Source organism: Pezoporus wallicus, unplaced genomic scaffold (genome assembly GCF_028554395.1).
Source record: "Pezoporus wallicus isolate ANWC-B61680 ecotype Strahan unplaced genomic scaffold, APGP_CSIRO_Pwel_v1 contig_6700, whole genome shotgun sequence".
NCBI classification, from domain to species: domain Eukaryota; kingdom Metazoa; phylum Chordata; class Aves; order Psittaciformes; family Psittacidae; genus Pezoporus; species Pezoporus wallicus.
In genome coordinates, this window is record NW_026635383.1 from 51,608 (window position 1) to 77,491 (window position 25,884).

Genomic DNA, 25,884 nt, shown 5'->3' on the forward strand with positions numbered 1-25,884 from the left:
ACCCCCGGAGCGCCGGGGCTCGTCGTGGGCACCGAGCGCCGGGGCTCGTCGAGACACCGAGTTCTCCCTGGGCGCCCTCCCTCACCCCAGCAGCAGGGAGCCCATGCAAGGCTCCGCGGTTTGGTGTTTGTTTTTTATGTGTTTTGTTTTTTTTTTTTTTTTTTTTTTTTTTTTTTTTTTTTTTTGGGTTTTTTTTTTTTTTTTTTTTTTTTTTTTTTTTTTTTATTATTCCGAAAGTGCGAGCCAGATTGAGAGCCTCAGGGCGCCTGCAAACTTTAAAGAGAACAAAGAGGCGGGTGGGGGCGAGGGCTGAACTCGCTTTGCGTCTGTAAAGTTTGCACATCTGAGGGGGGAGAAGGAAGGGAAAAAACCCAAAGCAACAAAGGGAAAAAAAAAATTGCAAATATGATTTTTATTCCCCCCCCCCGCCCCCGTGGAAGGTGCTCGAGGGGGTGAAAAGAGGAGTTGAACTTGCCGCATTGCAAAAGGCAAAAGAAGTGAGAAAATTAAAAATCAAATAATCGATCCCACTGCTGCCGCTTCGCCTCGCAAAGTTTGGAGGGGGAGGAAGAGAGAGAGGAAGGGAAGGCAGGGACGAGAGGAAGACAAAGAGAAGGACGAGCCCCGGCACCCGGACATGCCCAGGAGGAAGCAAGCCAAACCCCGCTCGGTGAAAGGTAAGGCATCTTCCGCCGGGCAGCCGCCGCCGCATCCGCCGTCTCGACGTGGCCAATCAGGGCCGAGTCCCGACTTGGCGGGGATTGCAAATTCCCCCCAGTACGGCCCACTGGTAGCGGAGTTCCTCCCTGGAATAGGCGGATGTCCTGTGTGGGGAGCGTATTTGTCGCCCGGTCCGGGGAGGGGTATGAGTACCGCGGCACTTGCCGGTACTCGCTGGTGACACGTGTCGAGATAATTGTTGAAGGAAGCTGGTAGCATCGTTGAAGCGGGGAGGGAGAAAAGTTTGGCAGTGATGTTCAGGGGCGGCGGCGCATCAGTGGGCTGGGGAAGGGGGAATGGAGCCCACTCGTGTTTTAGCTGGTTAGCTCGGAATTAATGTATCTTTATGATTGGGAATAAGAGCGCCGTCTGTTTCTTCCTGCTGTCTAATGTGCGTAAAGGTGGTGAAAGAAGGGGAGAATTAAAACCGATTTGATAAATCGGGTTTGAAAACTTGCTTGGGCTTGAAGAAACAACAGACAAATTTAGGAAGAGCTGCATGAATAAAGGTTAGACATGAAACTTCACATTTTCTTCACCATCCACAGCTAAAGGATATTTAAAACCTCCTGCTTACCTCAATAAGAAAACAGCTGCTGCTGAAACTTAAAGGGAGGGCTGGTACCAGCCCCTTGCCGTACCACCCTCCTTGCCAGCTTTTTGACTTCTAAGTGAAAGGGTGCGAGAGGGAAGGCGTGATTTCGGAAGCTTTTTGCTCTCAGCCACGTCAGCTATAACGATTTATCTTGTACAAGCATTCTCAGTATGTTCTCTAGCTGCACTCTTATTTTTTTTTCCTATGTAACATGCACCTCAGTAGTTTTCCATTGTTACTGTTACAAAGCCATCAAACTTAACATTACTTAAAAATGATTCTAAAGGTTTATATATTTCATTTTATAATTTTGTGCTTCCCCTTGTCTCAGTACCAAACCCTTAAACATTTTTTCCCCCAGACTGATGGTACAATTCAACATTGTGCTGTGGGGTGGGTTTGCCGCGTAGCGGTGTGACCCTCCCCAGTCCCGGACAATCTCTGCTAAAGGTGCTACTTCAGTAATTGGTAGATGAATGTTACAGTCTGTGGGCAGAAGAAAGGGTAGAGCTAGAGCTATTTCTAGGGGATGCTCTGAAATACATTGTTTGAAACAAAAAGGATTGCAGTTTGAGAGCAGCAGTGCAGGCCTTGAGTCATGACTTCCCTTGAGTGAGGGGATCATGTTTAGTGGCCAGGCCTCTGGAGTTTAAAATATTTTTCTGTGCTAAAGAAACATTCAGGAAATAGTTCTATGCTAGTGAAAACTGTGTTTGCTCTAGAAACCCAGTTAGTAAACACTGACATCTCCTGCCATAATAACATTAAATATTTACTGTTTATCAGTCAGTTGTTTTCTACCTTTTCAGGCAGTAATATCTCTTGCAAATGATTGATACTTTATAATGAATTTTTTATCCTAATTCTAATACAGAACTGATCACTATTTACAGGAGCATTTTTAAGAATCAAAGCAGGTAACTTACTGGCAAGTCATACCTAAGAAACATTATCTCTGTAATGAAGAAATATCTAGGTCTTTGTAACAATGAGCTGGGGGAAGCCCAGTTGTTAAAGATTCTAAATATTTCTGTAGACTTTAGGCACAAAAAAATGCGTTTTCAGCTTCAGCATAAACTGTCTGTAAATTACAGGTCTTAGCACAAGCTGACCAAACAGGGAGTCTAAGGAATGAGCTGAATCTGTGTGAAATTTTGGATAATAGGAGGCAAGTCATTATGTATGCAGGATAAATAATTTCTGCCTTTTTTTTTATATTCATCCATATCACCTACCTTTAGAAAGTCTGTCATATTCATTTTGTGGTCTAGGGAGCTGGCAACCCAGTAGATTGCCACAGTATGTTTCCATGGAAATAATTGATATGTAATAAATAAAGGCACTCTGAGGTCACAGGTTTCCCAATTCAACTAAGAAAACAAGCATAAATTATATGGATATATGTGTAGCATTTGGGACTTAAAATAATTTACTCTTTTTCTCTCTTCTGTGTATTTCACTTTGCACAGCAACTTTGCTATTTATTAACCACTACAGAGATTTGAGCATCCTTTTTCATTCATAGAATCAATGTGTGCCTGTGATGGAAGGGGCTATTCTGCATGCAAAAGGCATGTTGCCTGCATTAACTGGGAGCAATGCTGACTTTAGAGAAGTGACTGACTTTGGCGGAAGTACCAGATGTTGACAACTCTTAGATACTGTTACTTAAAATGAACCAGAACTGGATGCCAGCAAGGCTGCAGGACATGTGGCCCCTGTGCTGTATTATCAGGTCTCAGGTTCAGCCTGGCAGAAACTTGCAGTAATTCCTGCAGCTGTAACTCCAGCAGTAGCCGTGGACTTTCCCCTAATATGGCATTTATGACTTTCAATACAATATGCTGATTTATTTTGACCATTAGTTTGTGCACACTTGAAGATATTTAACCTCATGGCTGGTGGTTGGGGACAAATTTCTACTTGGCTTAGAGGAAGGTTGTTTCAGATCAATGAGGATGGAGTGAAAGTAGGAGGGGTTGAGTCTTTGTTGGCTTACAAAATACATGCTTCAGTGACAGTGTGGTGGTAGTGGTGATGGAGTAAAACGCTGGCCTGTTCTGAAGCTTTACTCCATATCACAGACAAAGCCTGTGGATGTAATTTTCCTCAGCACAGACTTTGCTTTTGCCCTGCTGCCAGTAACCTCATCTGCAGAGGGCTTTTCCAGTTGCCTGTAAGGAAGAGTTGTACTTTGTGCATTAAAAAAACATGGTCCTGAACCCCAGAACACAGTTGTGGACATTAAAACATGCTGTCTGTCCCCCAGTACAAGTGATGGGAAGTGATGTCAACACCAACGTCCTTAAAAGTTTGCTGTGTGCTGCCAGCTCCCAGGAGCACCCAGCCAGTCATAGGGGCTGGGGAAGGTGGGTGTTCATCATTCCTGTTGATTAAACTGGAGATTCTCATGCTACAACTTGGGGCCTTTGGAAGCTGTTTTGGAAAATGAAGTGCTGAGATGCTGGTAACAGTAACTCAGGTTTCCAGCTCCATGTAATTGCAATCGAGGAATTACTCCACTGCAGTTTGTGGGGACTGGGCTGGTGTTGGCACAAGGTTTTAAGCATCAGATGTGCTTTGGCTGCTGAATTTGGCAGTTCTACCAGTTGCTGTCAGCTTGCAACTGTATTTTGTGCTTAAATGTGCTAGTTGGTAATCAAACTGTTTTGCAAAAGAATGAGTAATTAAGCCTAGATTTGTTATCCTACTTGAAGTTGCAGAATTGCTGTTATTTTTCTGCTTTTCATTGGCAAAAAATGCTGATAGAAACTTTTGATTCACACCCTACCTGCCTCATTTGTGTTAGTCAAGAAGAGAAAAGGGGGGTTGGTCACTACTTTGTTATCTGCAAAGTAAATAAAAATACTTCAACCATTTGCTGAGTTCCAATTAGTTGATTGCTATGAATTATTTTCTTTAAGGGAATGCTGTTTTACCTATCTGCTCATACAAAAGTTTGATTTTTGAATGTCTTGTGAAAAGCATTCTCTTTGTCTTTATTGATGTCAAGAATAAAATCGTGATGGCAATATCCCTTTGAAAGCTATTGTATTGTCAGCTCTGGCTGACAGCAGGAGGCCCTCCTAGTGCTATAGATTAGCACTGTGAAAACACTGACATTTTCTTTTTTATATAGCTGTTGTTCTGCTTCCGAAGTCAGTTATACAATGTCAGAGCTCAGTTAGAGAGTTGACTGTGGAAGTAATAATGTTTTTCATACTTGTCTTAAAGATATAGTTTTCCTTTTTTCCCAGTTGATAGAGAAGAACCTGCAGGTACTGGAACAGTGCATTCTACAAATTAAATTTTGACAAGTATAATCATAATTGCCAAATACAAGAGACTTGTGCAATTATCTGTTAATTTTACAGTTCATTCAAGTTTCAGTGGAATCTTATTGATACAGTGAAAGCAACAGCTAAAATTGATAAAACTCATATCAAATAAGATTACGGTCTTGATTATTCTTTATCAAGTGTAGGTTTTGGGGGATTAGGAATAATTGGAGATGTTGGTGTTTCATTGTGGGGCTGGTGTCCTGAGAATGTTTGAATCTGTGCAGTATTCCGAGTGCTGCCTTCAGGGATTAGCCTGCGGTATTTAATTTTTGCCTGTGTATTTTGCTACAAGCCTAGCAACGTTCTCCCCTGAACTCCATAAATCCCATTTTTCCTGCCTTTCCCTCCCTCTGGTATGCCTTCCTGGATGGGATCTGGGTGGTATTTAAGTGGTTTTACTGATTGAAACCCTGGCCCGTGTGCAAACACCTTTTAATTGTGGCCTGTTCCCATTGGTCTTGGCAAATATAATGAAGAAATGTGGCCCAAAATTGAAAAGAGTGGGAAAGGTAATGCAAAAGTCTTAAATATGAACAGGGAGAAAATAGAAATCTCATGTTTTTAGCAATGCTACGTCTAAAGCCATCAATGAAAAACAACTGCCATGTAACAGTAGTGGCTCTCGACGAACACCAACTGTTTTTATTCATCAAAAATTTGTGTGCAGTCAGTGCAAGTTAAAGCCCATCATTCACTGCTAAATTGCTTCAGGTGACACATGCCAAAAAAGAATCAGAGAACTCTTGTTAGGACGTTAATTGTAAGATTTCTAAATTACTATTATAAACTAATAAAGGAATTTGTCAGGATTTATTTTGGTTTTCTTCAATAATTGAAAATTAATGTCTTGAAGTGAAAGCAGATGTTCATGCCATCCTCTGAATTTGATATAAAAATGATGTTTTGTAGATGCATTAAGCTTGTTTAAATACATAATGGTCTTATAGATGGTGCTTTGGTTTGGTTTTATTTACTGTTTGGTGCCAAATTAACTTTTAGGTTAAATCTGGGTAAGTTTAATCAGCAGTTAAATAAACTAAGCCAAGTGCTTGGGGTGGCACCCAATAATCAGTTCTTATAGGAAATGTTTTAATAAATCTTCCTCACCTCCTGGCTCTGTGAGTGATGATACTTTCACCTACTGTAGAATTAACATTTACTTCTATTTTGATAAATGCACTCTGAATTGTTTACTTGGTTATTTTTACTGAACTAGTTAATTTATATCTTCACTCCCAATTGCAATTTGTGAAATCAGTTTTAGTTCATTACAACATTTGAAAAATGCAAATCACGTTTGTTTCTTTAAAAAAGAAACAATCTCTTGGTCTTATGCGTTAGCCTGCAATCTCTAAAAGATAATAAATTTCTTCATGTATTGTAATATTCTCTTAAACAAAAGATTATTAATTACCCACAATAATTGAACTGTCTTAGAAAAACGCCTACATCAGCCCTTCATCACTTCATCAGTATTCTCCTTAAATGCCTCTGAAAAAGGATGGCTATTATGTTCCCATGTATCCTAGTAAATGCATTGGAGTAATGAAATACTAATAATATAAAACCTATTACGGACTTCTGCTAAATCTTGACCCACAAATGGTGGTGGAGGGGTGGGTCTGGTTCTGGTTGGTGGACCTGGGCTTGGAGGGTGTGGGTGGGAGCTGGAGCAAAGTGAGGACCAGCTCTGAGCTCTCAAGTAGCACATGCATTCAATGTACTTTTAGAGCCCAGAAGTAGATTCTTGTGCATTTTTTTTTTCTGATGTCCATTAGTAAATGCAGAGAAGCTGATTCCTTGTTCTCTTAGACAAAGAAGGTGATGTGAGTTTTAAGTACTACATCTTCTTGATAACACCTAGGTGCATATGTATGTGCAGCAGTGAATTATGGTGATTTATCAGAGTTGCTTTATTCTAGGGAGTAGAAAGATGTGCAGAGACTAAATGATCTCTTGTGATATTTCCAGCTACAGAAGGCTCGAGATTTGACCTCTTGCAATGGTTTGTTTTCTAAAATGCAAACAGAGGTACCTGATGGGGTTGGAAACTGGGTGACGTTCGGAAGGGGCTCATAAATCTCACTGAGGTACAATTGGCATATGGCATTAGCTTTCCACCCTATGACTTATTTCTGATAGCACTGCAATACCCATCCAAATCTACTGATAAGTAACTTCATTATATCGTTTGCATTTGCTTAGAAAGAAAATATTTTCCTTTCTGGCCACAGATTAGGCAACAGAAGGACCAATTTGCAGAGCTTGTAAATGCCACTTGTTAATCATATGCAGTGCAATTATTAATTTTTTTTCTTTTCCCCCTTGGATACATTAAGTAAACTTTTTAGCTTTTTAAGTAACTGAAATTTGCCCTTTTGTTACCGAGGCATGAATTATTTTTGAAATGTCATTACCCGCCCTGCTGTGAGGTTTCTTTCTTCTGTTCATTCTAATTAAATAAAACGTACTGTTGTTTCAGCCTTGTGTTGAAGTGAATTACCTGCCTGAAGGCTTGTGCTAGTGTCAGGCAGGCTCCTTGCAGCAGCAGAGCCACTGACTAACACGTTTGCTTTTAGATTTTAATTTCAAAAGGCTCAGTTTGTGCATTGTGACAGGTGAATGGTGAATGCTTTACAGGACTTTCAAGAGCTGAATGAACAGTAAAGGATTTATTGCTCTCACAGGAGTGGCAAGTACAAATGTAAGACAGCCTTTGTGGCAGAGGAGTGTTTCCTTTGCTGGATAAGATACCGCAGCACGTCATGCCCAGGAGGTAACTGGGAGTTAGCCAGAAGGGCTGGGAGACTGCAGGGTTGGAGGAGGTATCGGTCGGTGCTTGGTCGGGCTGAGGGGGGCAAGTTATCGGTCGGCTGGTGCTGAGGTGTTGTATTCTGTTCCCTTGTTATTTCCTTTATCATTATTATCATTGGTGGTAGCAGTAGTGATTTGTGTTATACCTTAGTTACTAAACTGTTCTTATCTCAACCCGTGGGAGTTGCATTCTTTTGATTCTCCTCTCCGTCCCTCCGAGAGCAGGGGGAGGGCAAGAAAGGGGGGGAAGTGAGCGAACAAATTACCTGACTGGGTTTAAACCACGACAGTTCTTTTTGGCGCCCAACGTGGGGCACGAAGGGTTGAGATAACAACAGATTTGACTGGATTAATAGTCACTCGTCCACAATGCTGATTTATTGGCTCTCACAGTTGTTCTTGTTGATCTCACAGCTTCAGAATGTTGTAACTTACTTAGAGCCGGTATTTGCTGTGTTAGTGTTTATCAAGTGTGGGGCCTGGGCTAAGGTTCTTGTCTCACTGTGCTTTATGGCAATGGCTTGTAATACGGGCGGGCTCCAGCAGCAGGGCGGGACGGACGTGGCCGTGGACTTGTACCTGGCCGTCCGGCTGCTCTTCACCGTCCTGGCCCTCACCCTACTCTCCATCTTCGTGAGGCTGCGGGGAGCCGAGGGGGAGCGGCCCCGGGAGCCGGCGGCTGCTGAAGCGGCTCAGGAGAGCGGCCCCGGGGACCAAGCGGCGGCGGGAGCGGGGCCGGAGGCCGCGAGGGGACGGCTGCCGGTGGAGGAGGTCGGGGCGGTCGAGGAGAGGAAGGAGGCGGCTGCAGAGCAGCGGGAGAAGGCGGCGGAGGAGCCGAGCCCCGCGGCCGAGCCGAGCCCCGCGACGGCCGAGCCGAGCCCCGCGACGGCCGAGAGCATCCCCCGGAAGCCGTCTGCCGAGCCCCAGGAGGATGCAGGAGACCACGCAGCACTTCCCAGCAAGGCAGAGGAGGAAGAGCTGGACTCAGAGAAGCTGGTGGTGGGAGAGCCGGCAAGCACAGCAGCTACACCAGCCCCAGTGACAAGTACAGCAGCATCGTTTGAGAGTTCTGAAGGTTTTGAGTGGCCTTTGGGTATCCTTGGGACCTGCCTGCTGATTGTGATGGGGATCAGCATGTTGGCACACATACAGACTGTGTTTTACCCACAACCATTTTGTCTGATCTCAAAAGTTAAGCAGAGTCAGGTTTGGGTCTTGTCTGGGATTAGACGACAATATAGGGGGACCAAGAGGTTTTCCCCAAGGCTGGATAGTCATGAGTGGCAGGGTGTGTGGGACAGTATCGGCAAGTATCTAGTCCACTGGGCCCCTCCAGTGCTTTGGAAGCATTGGAGATGGAAGGCAGCTGTATGGAGTCCCCAGCAACAAGCTGCAGAAACTGCTGAAGGGGACAGTGAATTATTTTAAGCCTGGTGGGCCCATGGCACTTCAGGCCATCAGAGCAGAGATGCAACATAGAGATGGACTCATGATCGAGGGGTGGACTTAGCAATGGACACTATTGCCCAGGTTATCCACAAGTGTGAACACTGCACACAGTCTCTCCTGCTCTGGAAGACTGTTACAAGAGGTGGAGCCTGACATCATGGACCAGATGGACTCAGCAGCTTTATAGGGACTGGTCCATGCACTAAGATAAGAGTGCACTGAGATAAGAGTGATGGTATATTGAAAATGTGGGATCTGAGCATGACGTGAATGGTATGGAATAAGGGGTGGATAATGTCCTGGGTTCAGCAGTAGCAGTCATTTTTCTCCTTCTTGGTAGCTGGTGTAGTGCAGTGTTTTGACTTTCAGCTCGGGAGCAGAGCTGATAGCGATGTTTTGGTTTGGCCAAGGACTTTGTGAGCCTCATGCTCTGCCAGGGGGGAGGGGAAGCCAGGAGGAAGCAGAGACAGGACACCTGACCCAAACTGACCAAAGAGGTATTCCATACCACAGCACGTCATGCCCAGGAGGTAACTGGGAGTTAGCCGGAAGGGCTGGGAGACTGCAGGGTTGGAGGAGGTATCTAGTCGGTGCTTGGTCGGGCTGAGGGGGGCAAGTTATCGGTCGGCTGGTGCTGAGGTGTTGTATTCTGTTCCCTTGTTATTTCCTTTATCATTATTATCATTGGTGGTAGCAGTAGCGATTTGAACAAGACTGGTACTTAAATTAGCAGCTCTGCTCATTTCTTGATGGTCCTCACCTGGCTGAGAAGAGGTTTTTCTGAGTTACCTTTGAGGCAGGTTAGCCAAGCTTCTACAAGGTGATGATTGCTGGAACTGGCTTCACATGGTGGTGGGCTGAGTGGTGATGAAGGTAATGTTAATAGTGACAGACTTGCCTTGCTCTTTGAAAAGAGAGTGTTGTAGAGATGAAGTGGTTTTTTTTGGGGTGAGCATTTAGGACTTGGTTTTGCAGTTTCTGGGGTGGGTGCAGTTTTTATCTCTTGGTATTAATTTGACTTTGATTGGATGTTTAAGTGTAAGTTCAGGCTCCCTGAATCTGCTGGAGAATTAATAGTGTTGAGATTCCTGTTAATATTAGAGAACTGTAAGTAGCCCTAGGCTTATGGGGTGAAATCTATGTCTTGGTGGTAGTGCTTCTTACTAACTTTAGTGGTGATGGAGCTTTATTCTCATTTCTTGCATTGCAATTGAAAGAACAAGAGAAGCAAAGAGATTTGATGGAAATAGTCACTTGGCATCCAAAGCTGCAGAGGGTATCTTCTGCTGGCTCTGTGAGATTGCACTGGGAAGGTTCAAAGTGCACAGGATGCAGTGGTATTTTGGGAGTTCCCTGATGGCACTGCAGGAAACCCAGGAGGCCTGGATTGTGTTTAACATCTGTTAACTTAAGCAGGTACAGATTCACGTGAGCAAAATTGACAGCGATTCTGCATCCTTTCAATCTCCTGTCCCCAAAATTAGAAAACTAAAAGGAGGTAGAGAAAACACATGGTAGGAGGATGAATTTATTGCTTGGAGAAGCAGAAATGCTAAACAAAAAGATGGAAATAAAATAGGAAAATTAGGAAGTCTGTTGCTGGCATTTGAGTATGAATGGTATGTGATGATTAGATGCAAAGTTTTGGTACAGAGGTTTACTTACCTGGAGTTGCATCTGTATTATTTTTAACTTTAAGACTGAGAGAGCAGATCTGAAAAACGACTCCATGGAAAAAGGTATGATTAAGCATAAGCAGAAAAGAGCATACTAGAAATGTAAAACACCTAAATAAGGTAGCTTTTCTGCTCTTACAGAATCATAGAATTGTTTAGGCTGGAAAAGACATTTAAGATCATTGAGTCCAACCATTAACCTAGCACTGCCAAGTCCACCACTAAGTCATGTCAAGTGCCACATCTACACGTGTTTTAAATACCTCCAGGAATGATGACTCAGCAACTTCCCTGGGCAGCCTGTTCTGGTGTTTGACAGCAGTGACAGTGCTTTCCTGTCTGGAGGAGTTTATTTGTTGTGGTTTATAGTTTTGTTTGTTTGTTTTCCTGTTCAATATAGTGAAAGTTGAGGACAATTGTGATTGCAGTCATTATTCTGGAAGTTTCCACTATTTTCTGATCATGGCAGCATCTGAACTTGGCCTGTGAGGGCTCTTAATTGATCAGGGTTTTGGAGGGATGAGGAGGTCAGGGTGGTAACTGGCAAAAGTAGGCTTTCAAAACTTCTTATGTGAATGCGTGCAAATACATATCATATAATGTGAGTTCACATGTACATGAAAGAGGAAGACGCAGGACAGGTAGTATCTTTTGTTAGACCAACTAACATGGTTGCAAAATGTAGAGAAGCTTTTCTGATGCACAAGCCTGCATCTCATTCTGAAAAAAAGCAGCAGCCTTCTAGCTGTTTTGCTTGATATGTAAATGCAGCTTTCATAGAATCATAGAATCGTAGAATCGTTAGGGTTGGAAAGGACCTTAAGATCATCTAGTTCCAACCTCCCTGCCATGGGCAGGGACACCTTACGCTAAATCATATCACCTTGTTGATTTTCATGTGCCTTAGCATGCCTTCCAGGAGAATCTGCTCCAAGATTTTGCCAGGAACAGAGGTGAGACTGACTGGTCTGTAATTCCCTGGGTCATCCATTTTCCCCTTCTTGAAAATAGGGGTTATATTTCCCTTTTTCCAGTCATCGGGAACTTCACCTGACTGCCATGATTTCTCAAATATGATGGCCAGTGGCTTAGCAACTTCATTTGCCAGCTCCTTCAGGACCTGCAGATGGATCTCATCAGGATCCATGGACTTGTGCATGTTCAGATTTTTAAGATGGTCTTGAACCAGTTCCTCTCCTACAGTGGGCGCAAGGTCTTCATTCTCACAGTCCCTGCATCTGCCTCCCAAGACTTGGGTGGTTTGGTCAGAGCCTTTGCCAGTGAAGACTGAGGCAAAGAAGTCATTCAGAACCTCAGCCTTCTCCAAATCCTGTGTAGCCAGTTCTCCCGAGAGCTTCCTGAGTGGGCCTACATTCTCCCTAGTCTGTTTTTCATTTGCTATGTACCTGTAGAATCCCTTCCTGTTACCTTTAATACCTCTAGCTAAGTTTAATTCTAACTGAGCCTTAGCTTTCCTAACCTGGTCCCTAGCTTCTCAGACAACATCCCTGTACTCTTCCCATGCCACCTGTCCTTGCTTCCACTTATTATAAGCCTCCTTTTTCAATTGAATTTTCCTCAGGAGCTCCTTATCCATCCAAGGAGGTCTCCTGGCCCTCCTGCTGCACTTCCTTCTGGTTGGGATGCTTTGCTTTAATTCACTTATTCAAGCTCTTACTCAAATGCCTCTTGCTTCATTACTCACATGAGTAAAGATAGATTGGATTTTATAGTAATGATAAGCTTCTATATTATTTATTGCTGAATTCTGTGGATGTGTTTCAGTCGGGTAATTTGCTTGCGGCCTCCTTTATTTCTAGGAAAATGGCATGCCTTGCCCTTCATAATTTCTTTGCTTTTACTGACCAGACTGTTCCCCCAGAGAGCATGTGGGACACGGCAGAGTATTAAAAATACTGGGATGGAGAATTAGAGAAGGAGGGCTGTGTGTGAATTGCACCTTATTTATGTTTATGATAGATTTGTATGGTGTAAATTATGTTTTTCTGACAGTGTTACCTTGTAGGGAATGTAGTAGGCCACTCTGGGTAAGAGAGTTGTTAGCTTGAGATGATTTTTTTTATAGATAAGGTAGTACTTTGATTCTGAGCATCCTTTAGGAGTATGGTACAATATATTATTAGCCTTTTTAAAATGAAACCATGTTTGCCTTCAGATTTTGTAGAGTCTCGCCTAATGCTCATGTATGAGTCTGCTGATTTGATTCCTTCATTTCAAGGCTGTTTTCTGTCCTAATTTCTTTCCTGCTTGATGAGGTGACATTTTTTTTAAAAGCTCCCATTTGGTTTATTTTGTTTACTATTTTTGGTGCATAAACACTCAACAGAGAGCTTCTGTTTATATTCTTCTTGATATAAGTAAATTCAGTAATGAATCCAGTAATGAATCCGAACTTAAAGGTGAGGGTCTGGAGTAAAAAAAAAACCAAACCAAACCAAAAACATAAACCCAAAGCCACTCCTGGGACATGCTTGGCAGAGCTGTGGTGTAACTGGCTTCCAGCACACCAAGGGATGCTGTGGTTGGGAGCTGCCTGGCCCTGCATACAGAGCCCTGCCTGCAGAGCTGCCAGGCTGCACAGCTGGGTGTCCTTGGCTGCAGTGGGAGCTGCTGCTCCAGGGATGTGGGGGGACAAATCTCCTGTCCCTGTCAGAAAGATGCCACTTCAATGGTGGGGGGCTGCTTGTAGTGTGCAGGCAGGTCTCCCATGAGTGGGATTTGCTGGATGCTCTGACATACACCAGGAATTTTCCTAAAGACCAAATGCATATTTTCATCAAGAACTATCTCAGCTATGATTTTTCTTCCTTGCCAGTGGGTCTGTATTCAAAATGTGTCTCCAAAGAAAATGCATAGAAAAATGAGCTTTTAATTTGTCACCTGCTGCCAAACCATCCTGTTTTCCTTGAGATGCCAAGTTATAAATGAGGTTTTTGTATCCTCACACATGGCCATCCAAGGAATATTCTATGTATTGTAGCTGTCAGTGGCACAGCTGAAGACATTGGACCAGTGGCTTAAAACCTGCTGCTGTCTGATTGGCTTTGCTCATGCCAATGCAGCGCAAAACCTGAGAAAACAAAAAGGCAGGTAGAAGAACTGTTGTCTCCAGAGGCTTGGGAGGTCCTGGCTGCCTCCAGAGCAGGGGCTGCTGGAAGCTTTCTGTCCAGCAGTGTTGAGGAAAAAGGAAGCAAAATTGTTTTCTTTGTGAAGTCATTCAGAGTGCAGTTGGAAAACCTTCCTTTAACCTTTTTAAAAAATGTAGTATTGGTTCTACAGATCACTATTTTTGAGAATAATGATTTGTCTGGCCACGTGTCCTAAGGTGTCTTCCACTGTGTGTATTTGTTCTGAGCACAGGGGACAGCAGGTATCCCAGCTGACAAATATAGCTTGTCTCCTAGCAAACCTCAAACCACATAATGGAAGCTTATCTTGAGGTACAAATCAAGAACTTTGATTTTTACTCTATGGACAGATGATGGTGGTTTGAAGGAAAACTAGTCCAACTGTGGTACCATAAGGGAAAATGGCTGTTCCCAGTGTCTCTCTGCCTAGGAGAGCAGCTGCTGCTGTTATTGCTGCCCTGGCCATGTAGAGAAATGACTGTCATTGACGCAAATCCTCAAATCTGTTGTGAAGGATGCAGAACCACCGAAGTACAGCCTGAAGAAGTTCACTGAAAGTGATGAATAGACTCAAGTTGCACAACTGGTTGGTGTGCTCTTATGTTCTTGTGAGAATCATATGCTCCAGTGGAGGCGTGATCTGTGGAGAGTTCTGTGGTGTCCTGCTGTGGTGCTGGGTGCTGCTCCTCATCCCCCTCTGGATGGGGATCCCAGCTGAGCCAGCAGCCGTACTTCAAAAGCAATGCAAAGCAGAGAGAGTTCATTTCTTCATATCGCAGGAAGAGGGAAAGAAACCAGAGAATTGGAGTTTGGCCATCATCTTTCACTGTTCCTGTGCTGGTAGAAGTTGCTGGCAGCAGCCTTGTATGAGGCAGTATTGCTGGGAGAAAAATTTTCTTCTCTAACTTGGTGGAAATATTGCTACTAAGAAATTTAAATAACAAATCCCCCATTTTCTTGAGGTACATATTCTGCTTCTAGCTTGCACCGTAGGCTGTGTCACCATGGGGTATGTGTTACCAAGCAGGTGCTCCTACTAACCCTGGCACATAAACATCACCTGATCCTTTGGCAGGTGCTGGTCTGTCTCCCATACTTGGATGACAGGAGAGATGATGGCAAATCCCAGCTCTTTTTGCTACTGTATACGGGCTTTTTTCTTATGGGTTAAGTTTGACTATGGTTGACTTAAGTACTGTATCCTGCAACCTCATGCATAGGCTGGCTCTGTTGCCAAGATCACCTGGCATCCTTGGGCCCTCCAGGCTAGTGGCCGACCTGGCCTTTAGTGTTGTGGCAGTGGTTTGTGCTTGTGTGCATTTTTATTTAGTTTATTTCTGGTGTGGCAAATTTTGATGGCTTTCCCTGCTGGGAAGGACTATCAATTCTACCCCCATCTCCTTATTCATAGGAGTCATAGGAAGTAAAAGAAGTGACTGTTTGCCAAGAAAAAAATAAAACAACAAATAAACCCCCTGAAGCAACCACAACATTGTACCTTTCCTTGCTCTTAAAAAACAAAAAAAATAAACAAACAAAAAAATCCTTGTGTTAACTGCTGATGTAGGGATGTGTGTTTGTTTTGGTGCTTCATAGAATCATTAGGGTTGGAAAGGACCTTAAGATCATCTAGTTTCAACCCCCCTGCTGTGGGCAGGGACACCTAACACTAAATCATATCACCCAAGGCCTCGTCCAACCTGGCCTTGGACACTGCCAGGGATGGAGCATTTGCAACCTGTTTTTTTTGTGTTTTTTTTTTTTTTCTTTTTAGTAGAAACTTGTGATTCAGTGTTAAACAGACAGCACATCCAAGAATAAAATGGGCGGGGGGTGTTTCCATCTGTGCTTTTCTAGTTATTAATCTTGTTAATCTTGGGGAAAACATTGTGGTGTGAAAATATAAAGAAATGTCTCGGAATAAATGACATCTTTAAATAGCTTATGTAGTAGCATTGGTTGGGCTGCAGTCTGGGCTCTTAAACAACCTTACTTTAAGATAATATAATAGTTAAAGCATTTTTTTTTTTATTAAGTGTTTTGTGTCTCTTTTGCAGTACCTAACATATATTGTCTGTTCTGCTGTTAACTCCCAGATACAGAATTCCTAAGTTTGGGATAATAGAAAATTTGGAGGATTCTTCATTATCTGAACAGGGATTCACACTGGCAGTTTGCTGGAAAGTGTTTTCCTGTAGTTATGAAAACCATACAACTATTAAAATCTCCAAAACTGAAACCTTTGGGATTACTCATATACTTACAATTAAGCACATGCGTAAAGGTAGATCTATTCCACATGCCATTTTTGAATTGTGTTTGAGTCCTACCTTGAGAATCATAAAATCCTAGAATAATTAGGGTTGAAAAGGACCATAAGATCATTAAGTTCCAGCCCTCCTGCCATGGGCAAGGACACCTCACGCTAAACCCTGCCACCCAAGGCTCTGTCCAACCTGGCCTTGAACACCACCAGGGATGGAGCATTCACAGCTTCCTTGGGCAACCCATTCCAGTGCCTCACCACCCTTACAGTAAAGAATTTCTTCCTTATATCCAATCTAAACTTCCCCTATTTAAATTTTAACCCATTACCCCTTGTCCTATCACTACAGTCCCTAGTGAAGAGTCCCTCTCCAGCAACCTTATAGGCCCCCTTCAGATGCTGTAAGGTTGCTATGTCTCCACACAGCCTTCTCTTCTCCAGACTGAACAGCCCCAACTTTCTCGGCCTGTCTTCATACAGGAGGTGCTCCTGCCCCCTGATCATCCTTGTAGCCCTCCTCTGGACTTGCTCTAACTGCTCCATGTCCTTCTTGTGTTGAGGACACCAGAACTGTAAACAGTACTCCAAGTGAGGTCTTACAAGAGCAGAGTAGAGGAGCAGAATCAGCTCCTTTGTCCTGCTGGTCATGCTCCTTTTGATGCAGCCCAGGTTACGGTTGGTTTTCTGGGCTGCGAGCGCACGCTGAAGCTGGCTCACGTGAAGTTTCTCATTGACCAACACACCCAATTCCCTCTCTGTAGGGATGCTGTGAATCTCTTCTTTGCCCAACCTGTAGCTGTGTTTGGACTTGACCTGACCCAGGTGTAGGACCCTGTACTTTGCATTGTTGGTCTTCATGAGGTTAGCAATGGCCTTCCTCTCAATCATGTCAATGTCCATCTGGATGGCATTCCTTCCCTCCAGCATATCAACTGAACCACACAGTTTGGTGTCATCACCAAACTTGCTGAGGGACATCACTCATTACTGGCCTCCAACTGGACATTGAGCCTTTATCTGCAACTCTTCACATGCCACCATCCAGCCAGTTCTTTATCCATGGAGTGGTCCATCCATCAGACTGATGTCTCTCCAATTTACAGACAAGGTTGTCCTGCCGGACAGTGTTGAATGCTTTGCACAAGTCCAGGTAGATGATGTCAACTGCTCTGCCACTATCCATCAGTTCTGTAGCCCCATCATAGAAGTCCACCAAATTGGTCAGACAGGATTTGCCCTTAGTGAAGCCATGTTGCTGTCACCAACCACCTTGTTGTTTTCTATGTGCCTTAGCATGCTTTTCAGGAGAATCTGCTCCAAGATTTTGCCAGGCACAGTGGTGAGACTGAGTGGTGTGTAGTTCCCTGGGTCATCCATGTTCCCGTTCTTGAAAACGGGGGTTATATTTCTCTTTTTCCAGTTGTTGGGAACTTCACCTGACTGCCATGAATTTTCAAATATCAGGAAAAAAACCCGACTTAATCAATTCACTTTTCTGCAGCCTTGTCCTGGGTTCAGCAGTAGCAGTCATTTTTCTCCTTGGTGGCTGGTGCAGTGCAGTGTTTTGACTTTCGGCTCAGGAACAGAGCTGATAACAAGGATGTTTTGGTTTGGTCAAGGACTTTGTGAGCCTCATGCTCTGCCAGGGAGGAGGGGAAGCCAGGGGGAAGCAGAGACAGGACACCTGACCCAAACTGACCAAAGAGGTATTCCATACCACAGCACGTCATGCCCAGGATGTAACTGGGAGTTAGCTGGAAGGGCTGGGGGACTGCAGGGTTGGAGGAGGTATCGGTCGGAGCTTGGTCGGGCTGGGGGGGCGAGTTATCAGTTGGCTGGTGGTGAGATATTGTATTCTCTTCCCTTGTTATTTCCTTTATCATTATTATTATTGGTGGTAGCAGTAGTGATTTGTGTTATACCTTAGTTACTAAACTGTTCGTATCTCAACCTGTGCGAGTTGTATTCTTTTCGATTCTCCTCTCCGTCCCTCCGGGAGTAGGGGGAGGGCAAGAAGGGGGGTAGTGAGTGAACAAGCTGTCTGACTGGGTTTAAACCATGACAAGCCTTTTAATTCTCTGCTTACAATTCTGTAGTATAATGGGCTGTAGCTTGTGGAGACAGTGTTCTCACAGGAGAATGGATAATTGCCGCCTCACACTGCAATGATGTTTCTCGGAGCTGGTTTCCTGATCATCATTACATAGTCTTTGGGGTTGGTAAGATAATCAAACATCAGAAATATCCTTTCCTATATCTTTTGCTGTAGATACAACAAGAACAACTCTGAGAGCCAATAAATCAGCATTGTGACGAGTGACTATTAATCCAGTCAAATCTGTAGTTATCTCAACCATTCGTGCCCCACGTTGGGCGCCAAAAAGAACTGTCGTGGTTTAAACCCAGTCAGGTAAGTCGTTCGCTCACTTCCCCCCTTCTTTCCCTCCCCCTGCTCCCGGAGGGACGGAGAGGAGAATCAAAAAGAATTCAACTCCCACGGGTTGAGATAAAAACAGTTCAGTAACTAAGGTATAACACAAATCACTACTGCTACTACCAATAATAACAATGATAATGGAAATAACAAGGGAAGAGAATACAACACCTCACCACCAACCAACTGATAACTCGGCCCCCCAGCCCCCGACCAAGCACCGACCCATACCTCCTCCAACCCTGCAGTCTCCCAGCCCTTCTGGCTAACTCCCAGTTACATCCTGGGCATGACGTGCTGTGGTATCACAGTATCACAGTATCACAGTATGTTAGAGATTGGAAGGGACCTCGAAAGATCATCTAGTCCAATCCCCCTGCCGGAGCAGGAACACCTAGATAATGTTACACAGGAATGCGTCCAGGCGGGTTTTGAATGTCTCCAGGGAAGGAGACTCCACAACCTCCCTGGGCAGCCTGTTCCAGTGTTCCGTCACCCTCACTGAGAAGAAGTTTCTTCTCAAGTTTAAGTGGAACCTCTTGTGTTCCAGTTTGTACCCATTACCCCTTGTCCTATCATTCTTTGCCACTGAGTAGAGCCTGGCTCCGTCCTCGTGACACTCCCCCTTTATATATTTATAGACACTTATAAGGTCACCCCTCAGTCTCCTCTTCTCCAAACTATAGAGACCCAGCTCCCTCAGTCTTTCCTCATAAGGGAGATGCTCCACTCCCTTAATCATCTTCGTTGCCCTGCGCTGGACTCTCTCCAGCAGCTCCCTGTCCTTCTTGAACTGAGGGGCCCAGAACTGGACACAATACTCCAGATGCGGTCTCACCAGGGCAGAGTAGAGGGGAAGGAGGACCTCTCTCGACCTACTAACCACCGCCCTTCTAATACACCCCAGGATGCCATTGGCCTTCTTAGCCACAAGGGCACAGTGTTGGCTCATGGTCATCCTGTCATCCACTAGGACCCCCAGGTCCCTCTCCCCTACACTGCTCTCTAACAGGTCGTTCCCCAACCTATACTGGAACCTGGGGTTGTTCCTGCCCAGATGCAGGACTCTACACTTTCCCTTGTTATATTTCATCAAGTTACTCCCTGCCCAACTCTCCAGCCTATCCAGGTCTCGCTGGATGGCAGCACAGCCTTCTGGCATATCAGCCACTCCTCCCAGCTTAGTGTCATCAGCAAACTTGCTGATAGTACACTCAATTCCCTCATCTAAATCATTGATGAATATATTAAATAATACCGGTCCCAGTACTGACCCTTGAGGCACTCCACTAGTTACAGGCCTCCAACTAGACTCAGCCCCATAGACTACAACTCTCTGGCTTCTCTCCTTCAGCCAGTTCGCAGTCCACCTCACTACCTGATCATCCAGTCCACACTTCCTCAATTTAGCTGTGAGGATGCTGTGGGAGACTGTGTTAAATGCTTTGCTGAGGTCAAGGTAGACCACATCCACTGCTCTGCCATCATCCATCCACCGTGTTATTTCCTCATAAAAGGCTAAGAGATTGGTCAAACATGATTTCCCCCTGGTGAAGTCATGTTGACTGCCCCTCATAACCTTCTTATCCTTGATATGCCTTAAGATGGTACCAAGGATAAGGTGTTCCATCACTTTCCCAGGGATGGAGGTGAGGCTGACCGGTCTATAGTTACCCGGGTCCTCCTTCTTGCCCTTTTTGAAGACTGGAGTGACATTTGCTTTCCTCCAGTCCTCAGGCACCTCTCCCGTTTCCCAAGACTTGGTAAAGATGATGGAGAGTGGTCTAGCAATGACTTCCGCCAGTTCCCTCAGCACCCGCGGGTGCATCCCATCTCATTTCGGTCCATAAAAGTGCAAAAGACTGCTTTGAAACCATACCCTTTCTGGCAGGTGTGAAATAAGTGATATCCAGTCCATCTTAGGTTAAAAATGAAATAATCTGATGTACATATGTGAATTGGACTTCAAGGCTTAGGAAAATGTACAGTGGCAGGAGTCAATGGCATAAATTATTGGAGACTAATTCCATGCTATGTATTTAAAGTTCAGTATTTTGTGTGTGGATCCTATAGCTTGATTGAAGCTGTACATTATACTCTGTGAATGAAGAGTTAGTGTTAATAGCTGGTGTGAACCAAGATGTTTCTAGCTCCTCTTTTTTCACAGTCAAGTGAAATTCTCTTAATGTTTTATTACTGCCAGAGTTGTATGATATTTTTTGTTGTTAAATTATTGTGAGGTTCCTACCCTCTCCTCCAGTGGTGGTGTTGAATACTGTTTTATAAGAGAAGGATCATATAATCAACTAGGCTGGAAAAGACCTTTAAGATCAAGTCCAACCATTACCCCAGGATTGGCAAGACCACCACTCAACCCTATCACTGAGGGTCTCATCCACACGGTTTTTGAACATTTCCAGGGATGGTGATACCACCACTGCCCTGGGCAGCCTGTTCTAATGCCTGATCACCCTCTCTGTGAAGAAATTTTTCCCAATATCCAATATAAACCTCCCCTGGTACAGCTTGAGGCCATTACTTGTCCTATTGCTTGTTACTTGGGAGCAGAGACCAGCCCCCACCTCACTACAACCTCCTGTCAGGCAGTTGTAGAGTGATAAGGTCCCCCCTGAGCCTTCTCTTCTCCAGACTAAACACCCCCAGTTCCCTCAGCCGTTCCTTGTAAGACTTATTCTCCGGACAATTCACCCACTTTGTTACCCTATTCTGGACCCACTCCAGCACCTCAGTGTCTCTTGTAGTGAGAGCCCAGCACTGAACACAGGATTTGAGGTGAGGCCTCACCAGGGCCGAGTACAGGGGAATGATCACTTCCCTACTCCTGCTGGCTACACTTTTTCTAATACAGGCTAGGATGCCATTGGCCTTCTTGGCTGCCTGGGCACAAGCTGGCTCCTGTTCAGCTCTGTCAATCAGCACCCCCAGGTCTTTTTCTGCAAAGCAGCTTTCCAGCCACTCTTCCCCAAGCCTGTAGCCTTGCATGGGGTTGTTGTGGCCCAAATGTGGGACCTGGCACTTTGCCTTGTTGAACCTCATATCGCTGGCCACAGCCCGTCGATCCAGCCTGTCCAGATCCCTCTGCAGAGCCTTCCTATCCTTCAGCAGATCAACACTCCTAACCAACTTGGTGTCGTCTGCAAATTTACTGAGGGTGCACTTAATCCCTTCATCCAGATCATCACTGAAGATATTAAACAACTCTGGCCCTAACACCAAACCCTGAGTGACACCACTGATGACCGGTTGCCACCTAGATGTGAAACTATTTGCCACTACTCTTTGGGCTTGGCCATCCAGCCAGTTTCCAACTCAGCTAAGAATCCTCCTATCCAGGCCATGAGCAGCCTATTTCTCCAGGAGAATGCTGTGGGAGACAGTGTCAAATGCTTTACTTAAGTCCAATTATACAATGTCTGCAGCCTTTCCCTCATCAACAAGGTGGGTCACCTTACTGTAGGAGATCAGGTTGGTCAAGCAGGACCTGCCCTTTATGAACCCATGCTGACTGGGCTTGATCTCTTTGTTTTCCTGCACATGCTTTATGATCTCACTTAGGATCAACTGGTCCATGGCCTTCCCTGGCACTGAGGTCAGGCTGACAGGCCTGAGTTCAAGGCAGTCAATGCACTTCCTGACATACAGCGCAACCCCACCACCTGATTTCCTTGCCTATCCCTTCTGAAGAGCCCATAGCTATCCATTGCAACACTCCGATCATGCAAATCATTCCACCATGTTTCTGTGATGGCAATTATCATGATTTCCCTGCTGCACAATGGCTTCCAGCTCCTCCTGTTTGTTGGCCAGCTGCGGGCATTGGCATAGATACATTTAAGTTGCCCTGTGGATCTGGACTTCAAGAGTGACATGCTGCCCAGAAGCTCATGTCTAGTGAGCCTGGTGTTATCCCCTTGTCGTGGTTTAAACCCAGTCAGGCAACTTGTTCACTCACTCCCAGTGAGTGGTGCCAGGCTGACAACAATCGAGGGCCCCCCCCCCCCACCGGGGCTCTCCCCTTCCCCGCTCCCAGAGGAACGGGGAGGAGGATCGAAAGGGTGCAACTCCTACAGGTTGAGACAAGAACAGTCCAGCAACCAATGTACAACACAAATCACCACTGCTACTACCAACTACAACAATGATAAGGGAAAATAACAAGGGAAGAGAATACGATACCACCGGCCAAGAAACGAGTCCCACCACGAAGCCCGTGTCCTTCCAGGTAACTCCCAGTTACCACCCACCCCAAGCATGACGTGCTGTGGTATGGAATACCTCCCTGGCTAGCCCGGGTCAGGCGCCCCATCTCTGCTTCCTCACAGCTTCCCCTCCTCCCTGGCAGAGCATGAGCATCACAAAGTCCTTGGTCAGAGTAAACATCACTTAGCAACAACCGAAAACATCGGTTTCACCAACATTGTTCCCAGGCTGGAAGTCAAAACACAGCACTGCACCATCTACCACAAAGGAGAAACATGACTGCTACTGCTGAACCCAGGACACCCCTTCCCCCTTCAAACCTAGTTTAAAGCTCTCTCTATAACCCTGCTAGCTCCTGGGCTAGAATCCTTTTCCCCCTTTGGGACAGGTGTTCCCCATCTGCCACCAGCAGTTCTGGTGTTATATAAATGGACCGAGTGAGTTTTCTGTTGATGTCCCTTACCCTGGCCCCAGGGAGGCAGCAGACTTCTCTGTGAGTCTGGTCAAGCCAGCATATGGGGCCCTCCGTTCCCTTTGGAATCACCAATCACCACCACTCTTTTTTTCTAGTACAGCTGTTCATAAAACAAGGTGCTGTCTGACTTATCTGTGGGAACTCTTCTAACCTGGATGATCCCTTATCATCATCTTCCTCACTTTACTGATCCTGAAGTACAAGGGCCTCATATCTATTGTAAAGGAGTACTATGGAAGGTGACACAAGCTGGAGGGGTAATACGCCGTCTATTTCAAAGAGTAACCCATTTCCAACCTCCCTTGTCTCCTAGGTTCCTTCCATCTGACTGACAGCAAAAAGGTAGGGGATCCTGAAGTTCTTTTGTTTCAGGTGGCTGGCTTGCTTCTCTCAGGGATAGTAGAGTGTGGGTCCACCAGTCAATCTCTTCCTCAGATTCCCTTATGCTTCTTAGCCTTTCTACCTCTTCCTGTAGCTCTGCTACCATGCAGAGAAAATCATCAACCTTCTGACATCTTACACAACCACCATCTAACATTGCCAACAGGCTCTGGCACTCACTACAGCCAGACACCTGGGCAGTTTATAAGGGACTTCTGTCTGGGTCAACATGTCCTTCATGGCCAGCAGAGAGGACTTAGTTTTCTTCGCTTTCTGTCAAGAGGATGCTATCTATCTTAGAGCTCTTTCTTGATGACCACTGGCTGAGCTTACCTCTGAAGCCTGCTGGGCTACTGGACCCTTTCCACTCACCTGCTTGCTCACCCTGCCTGCGCCAACTGTCGTGCCATGCTCTTGCCTGCCTGCTCTGTTTGCCATCTTCCCAAAGGCAATGTTTTATCTTCTCAGGGCTGGTGCTGTCCCTCCTGGCGCCACACCCTATGAGTCAGCTGCTCGCGTCAACTGAGCTGCCAGCTCCTGGGCAAGTCCTGTCCAGGACTTGAGGCTCCCTTGGTGTCTCTGGCTGACCAGGGTCAAGACTCCTGGACCCTGTGTTTTCCTCATACTCTGCTGCTAAAGGCATCCTTTCTGGAGCTACTCACCTTGGCAAATCATTACATATAATCAAGCAATTTAAATAAATGATCTCTTAGCTCAAGGAGACACATACTATAATATAAACTTTCTGAAATAAAAAGCTGTTGCTCAAAACTCATTGTGCTGTATTTTTGCATTCTTAAAAGCTCTCTTGTTTTGCATCAGAAAATGGCCCTGTGTCGTGGTTTAAACCCAGTCAGGCAACTCATTCACCCACTTCCCCTCCTTCTTGCCCTCCCCCTGCTCCCGGAGGGATGGAGAGGAGAATCGCAAAGAATGCAACTCCCACGGGTTGAGATAAGAACAGTTTAGTAACTAAGGTATAACACAAATCACTGCTGCTACCACCAATAATAATAATGATACAGGAAATAACAAGGGAAGAGAATACATCACCTCACCACCAGCCAACCGATAACTTGCCCCGCCCAGCCCGACCAAGCACCGACCGACGCCTCCTCCAACCCTGCAGTCCTAGCCCTCCGGGTAACTCTCCGTTACAACCTGGGCATGACGTGCTGTGGTATGGAATAACTTTTTGGCTAGCTTGGGTCAGGTGTCCTGTCTCTGCTTCCTCCCAACTTCCCCTCCTCCCTGGCAGAGCATGAGGCTCACAAAGTCCTTGGCCAAACCAAAACATCATTGTTATCAGCTCTGTTCCCAAGTCAAAAGTCAAAACACAGCACTGCACCAGCTACCAAGAAGGAGAAAAAATGACTGCTACTGCTGAACCCAGGACACCCTGGCTGGCAGAAATTTGGGGCTTTTCACTGATCACTAACCTGTCAGCTGGTGCTTTGATGACAGCACAACAGTGACCGAGGTTTGGGAGTATTTATCTGTCTTGTTTCCAGTTAAAGTTTAAATGGTTTTAACTAGCTGCCTTTGAATAATGTGATACTACAAGCCCAAACCAGCTATGTCAGTACACTTGAGGGAAAAATCTGCAGCTAATGACACTTCAGAAGGTGTTACTGCCTACAAAGCCAGTTGTGGGTGGTTATATTCAGGTAGTGCAGACACACAAGGCATGTAGAAGATGATCCTTTGCTGCTGCTGAAGTAAAGGGCTTTTTTACAAGGTATCACTTCAGCTATAGATTTGGAAACTTTGTAGGTTTTTTTCTTCACATGTACCTGTTGTTTGAGGGGGAAAACCCCAAAGTGTTTGGCAAAAGTGTTCTCCATGGATAGTCTGTTGACAACTTCAAGCGTTCATTCCTGAACTTGTCAGCAGGGCTGGCTGTGGTAGGACATCCAAGGTGTGGGGAGGTGTTGTGGTTTAAGCCCAGCCAGTAACTCAGAACCACGCAGCCGCTCTCTCACTCCACCCGCTTCCTCCCCCCCTGCTCCCAGAGGGATGGGGAGGAGAATCGAAAGAATGTAACTCCCACAGGTTGAGATAAGAACAGTCCAGTAACTAAGGTATAACACAAAACCACTACTGCTACCACCAGTAATAATAATGATAAGGGAAATAACAAGGGAAGAGAATACAACCGCTCACCACCCACTGACCAGTACCCCACCCAACTGAGCAGTGATCTAACCCTTCCAGGTAACTGCCCCCAGTTTATATAGTGGGCATGACGTGCTGTGGTATGGAATACCTCTTTGGTTAGCTTGGGTCAGGTGTCCTGTCTCTGCTTCCTCACAGCTTCCCCTCCTCCCTGGCAGAGCATGAGATTCAGAAAGTCCTTGGGCAGA

General features: G+C 45.2%; 1 protein-coding gene across 1 annotated transcript in view; it reads left to right on the top strand.

Annotated features, from left to right (window-relative positions):
- The first annotated feature begins 584 nt into the window (after positions 1-584).
- The window catches only part of LOC130605880 (zinc finger protein 423-like), a 53,258-nt gene continuing 27,958 nt past the window's right edge, over positions 585-25,884 (top strand). Inside the window, exon 1 of the mRNA XM_057421693.1 lies at positions 585-677. Coding sequence (XP_057277676.1) covers positions 638-677 — 40 coding nt within the window. The 5' untranslated portion in view covers positions 585-637. The remainder of the gene's footprint in view (positions 678-25,884) is intronic.